Below are 4130 nucleotides of genomic sequence, written 5' to 3'. Positions count from 1 at the left end.
AGAAGAAGAAGAAAAACAAGAAAACGAGAAAGAAAGAGAGAAAGAAAGAGGAGACAGAAAAAAGAAGAAGAAAGAAGAGACTAAGATGGAGGTATCAATCTACCTGGTTTGTACATAGAAGTTCTTGAGAGTATCACGAGCATCCGGTCCTAGGAGAGGGGCGGGGAGGGCTTTAGCGAATTGGATGTAACTCTTCAAGACATCGAAGGGAATTAATTCCTCACTGCCTGGCGCTGCGGCACCAGACACATCTCGAGCTTCATTCTCAGCGCCGCCACCTGCAGCACCAGAGCCTGTAGGACGACTCCTCTCTCCTCCTACGTCCTTTTGCTAGGGAGAAAGAAAGAAAGACATAGAGAGATACAGAGATGCACGTGAAGAGATAGAGAAAGCGATAAAGACAGAGAGAGAGAAAGTTAGGAGAATGAAGGGGGGGTTGCCAAAACAGTCCATGCACGCACAGCAAGTATTCGGTACATACACATAGAGATATACATATACATATGTGTATGTACATGTATGAGGAGCGTTGCTACTATTGTGACTAGACATACGGATTGTATACACACAGCAAATCATACCTATGAGCGTGTATATATATATGTATATATACATGTATATGGGTCTAGGTAGGTATAATATAGGTATTTTACATTACATCCAGCACGTACTTCTTCTTTAGTATGGACACTGATGAAGGCGTCAGAAGCTTCCGAAATATACGTATGATATCCATAGTTTATATGTAGATATAGATATGAATGTATATCCATGTATCTATCTATATCTGTATCTCTATCTATCTATCTATCTACGTGGTTCAGTGTGTATGTCTATATAAGTGATGACAGAGCGACAGACGACAGTCGTGTGTGATGGATGACTTGAGCCTCTTCAAGTGGCACGGCATGGATAGAAGGCAGTTTCCCTTTGAAAAGCCAGAAGAGAGAGTTGGAGAGAAAAAGAGAGAGACAAAAGCACGCGTTGCCTACGCCCAGGGCGCATGCACGCGTGCTTGCATGCAGCTGACTAATCGGCAGAAAAAAAGTGTGCTCTTTGAGAATAGAAAACCGTCATCGGACAGCTTACCGCATGCAGATTAAGGATGTGTGTACATAGAGCTGCATCTCTTTCATAATTCTCTTTATCTCTCAGAAGAAAGATGAGGTCGAATCTAACAGAAATGATAAGGAAAGAAAGAAGAGAGAAAGACGTCAGGAAACGGTTTATTTCAAGATATAGAACAAGAAGAAAAGAGCGTGTTGAAGAAAGAAAGCTTCTATGGTGTGAGCTTCAAGACTACGGAAGTATATACACCCTGTAGGCTGAACTCCCTAGCTAGCTACCTAGCTAGCTCTTCCGCTGTACATACACATACACCCTAGATACCCACATTTCCCCCACCATATGCGCATGCATACATGTTTATACATAGACAGATAGACTCGTTGAACCTGCAGTGTATCTACACAGTCTCCTCGACTGAGGAGATTAAGAGAGAAATTACTTCATAGAACACAGCACCCATCTACTTTTGTACACAAAGAGATACAGATTAGAGAAGTAGAAAAAGAGTGACTTTTTCTGACTTGGAGCGAGCCTTGAAATATAAGCGAAAGAAAAAGAGACAGATGAAACAGCGAGGGGCGCAGCACTTTCTTTTCTAGAAACAAGAAAGAGAAGAGAAGAGAAGAGCATTTTCTTCATATTCTGACATGATCGTCTTCTGCTTTCTTTACCTTGAGAGAATGGTAGCTTTGAACTCATGTTGTTCAGAAGAATCCTGTGTATCATCGAAACTTCCAAAAGAAGGATTCGCTGCCGCTAGAACAGAACATCTGCATGCATGCATGCATCCAAGGTGTATATAGACCACAAGAAGATAACGGGAATCAACCGGATATCGAAACAACGAGCGACGACGTATTACTTTCTCATCTACACCGAGTCTGGATTCTTGAATAAAGAAACGATGATAGAACAAGAAGACGGAAGAAAGGAGAGAATGAAAGACATACACCGATGTATTCGGCCCTGTTCCCTACTGTCTTCCTTAGACCGTAACAAAAAAAGCGATACCTCTCGCTATATGTCAACAGAAATATGCACATAGAGGGGTAGTAGACCTACATAGACAGATAACAGACAAATAGATGAACAGATAGATAGACCAAAGATAGACAGATTAAAGATAGATAGATAGATATATTAAAGACAGATGGATCAAAGATAAACAGACTGAAGATAGATAGACAGATTGAAGATGGATAGATAGATAGACTGTATGCGTGTGTATAATTTCACGGGTGGAGACTAGTGAAAGAGGAGAGAAGAGTAGGGTGATCGCTGAAGGAATGAATGAATGAAGAGAGAAACAGATTTGTGTATGTCCCGTGCTGAGAAACACTTCCAAGGCAAGACAAATACGGTGCAAACACAAAGAAGAAGATGGTCTACAGAGCTTTGGATTGAAGATAAGAAGCAGAAGGGAGATAGAAAAGACATGAACAGACGATGAAAACTCTCTCAAGACCACTTCCTTTCTCCCCCTCTTTCCTTCTTAACCGCAGCTACGACCTAGACGTATTCTTGCTCCACCTCAAGATTCCACTCACTCGAAAGAAAGAAAGAGTGCGAAAGAAAGAGTGAGAGCGGTGGCGACGTCCTCTTTTCCCCAAATATGACAGTGAAAGAAGAACTCTCTTCTTCTTCTCTCTAGGAAGGAGAAGAAGAAGAAGAAAGTCCGTGGATTCTTATACGTCGTAAGAGGAGGGAAAAGAGAACAAGCTGACTGAGTTTGAGAGATGTAGATGAATGGATTTCTTGTCGATTTTTCTTCTCCTTCTTCTTTGCAGCATCGAAGGAAAAGCTTCCTGATCAGGAAGCACAAGACAAGCTAGCTAGACATGTGTCTATTGATCTTGGTATAGGAGGTAGAGGCCTACCCAGAGATCTCACGTCCTTTCCTTTTCAACGATTAAACAGCCTCGGGCGAGGAGGGGACACCTCCTCCTCTACTTCTCAGTGACATTTCTTTCTCTTCTTCTTGGCGACGAATCATCGATACATGGACATACAGAGAGAGAGACTTCTTCGGACGCTTGTGATAGACAATGAAGCGACCCCGACAGTCTAGCGCATGCAGACAACAATTTCTCAATCTCTTTTAAACCAGAAGATCTCTCGAATGAATGAGAAGCAAGACCAGAAACGCTTCTTCTCCACTTCATCTCTTTTCCTGTCTCCCAAGGTGCATGACGCTCCAAGGGAGAATGGCACTTGTTAAGTCTTCCTATCTTTCTCGATTTCTTTCACGACTGCGCATGCAAAGGTCTCATGCTGTTAGGTGCGCATGCAATAGCAGAAACATCCAGACTATGAAGTATGTTCACATGCATGTCTTTTTCTCGCCTTCTTGCTTTCTCCCACAAGACTTCGCCGCACATGGGAGACGAGAGAGAGAGAGAGAGAGAATATCTACAATGGAGAAAGAGACGAAAGTAGAGGTATTACTCGACGTTGCTTTCATGAAAAGAAAGCAATCCTGATAGAAAACGAATAGATCAAAGAGAGATAGATTCAAAATAGATAGAATGCAGACAGAGGAGAAGAAGAGGGCTGGTAGGGGTCCGAATGAGCTCCATGTGCGTTTTTCTCTCTTATCTTCAGCATGTTGTCGGGAGTTCTCTTCTCTTTATCTATCTTGCTTTTTGCTTGTCTATCTGAAGTGATCGAGTCTTGATCCTTCACTACCCCTCCTTTCAACAGATCACCTACACGTCTAGGTGGTCTACATTCCTATCTCTCTAGGTAGAGTACATACAAATATTTCTTCACTTCTCTCTCTCTACATATATACATATATATATATATATGTAGATGTGTAGATACATACGGTATGTGTGTATGTGGTGATGTAGCGTCTTGTTTGATGGACAACTTGAGAGAAGACACATTTTCGATTCTGCATGCACATTGCATGCGTTCCTCATTCGTTGTTTTGGGTCGGGTACGTACGTACCTTCGAGGAGGAAGGTGAGACTTGACTAGCTGTTTGTAATTAGAGCTCCACCTCCTTTTTTCTTTTTCTGAATGTAGAGAAGGAGAGTCTTTAACACTCTTTAAACTGC

General features: G+C 42.1%; 2 protein-coding genes across 2 annotated transcripts; one reads left to right on the top strand and one right to left on the bottom strand.

The window, feature by feature from the left end:
- Window positions 1–99: 99 nt before the first annotated feature.
- Window positions 100–2646, bottom strand: CSUI_009290 (dna replication licensing factor mcm5; the record flags this gene model as incomplete). The annotated part of the gene is made up of 3 exons (XM_068069406.1): window positions 1740–2646; window positions 1090–1174; window positions 100–330 (listed from the first exon to the last, which is right to left on the bottom strand). Exons 1-3 carry the CDS (start codon window positions 1850–1852, stop codon window positions 100–102), a joined length of 429 nt encoding a protein of 142 aa, XP_067918619.1. The 5' UTR covers window positions 1853–2646.
- A 32-nt stretch (window positions 2647–2678) lies between these two features.
- On the top strand, window positions 2679–3848 carry CSUI_009289 (uncharacterized protein). The gene has a single exon (XM_068069405.1). The coding sequence runs from the start codon at window positions 3192–3194 to the stop codon at window positions 3546–3548; it is 357 nt and encodes a 118-aa protein (XP_067918618.1). The 5' UTR covers window positions 2679–3191; the 3' UTR covers window positions 3549–3848.
- The last annotated feature ends 282 nt before the right edge of the window (window positions 3849–4130 follow it).

The sequence above is a fragment of the Cystoisospora suis genome (assembly GCF_002600585.1).
Source record: "Cystoisospora suis strain Wien I chromosome Unknown contig_5512, whole genome shotgun sequence".
Classification (NCBI taxonomy): domain Eukaryota; phylum Apicomplexa; class Conoidasida; order Eucoccidiorida; family Sarcocystidae; genus Cystoisospora; species Cystoisospora suis.
The sequence above is the reverse complement of the archived record's forward strand: the minus strand, read 5'-3'. Positions and strand labels throughout refer to the sequence as shown.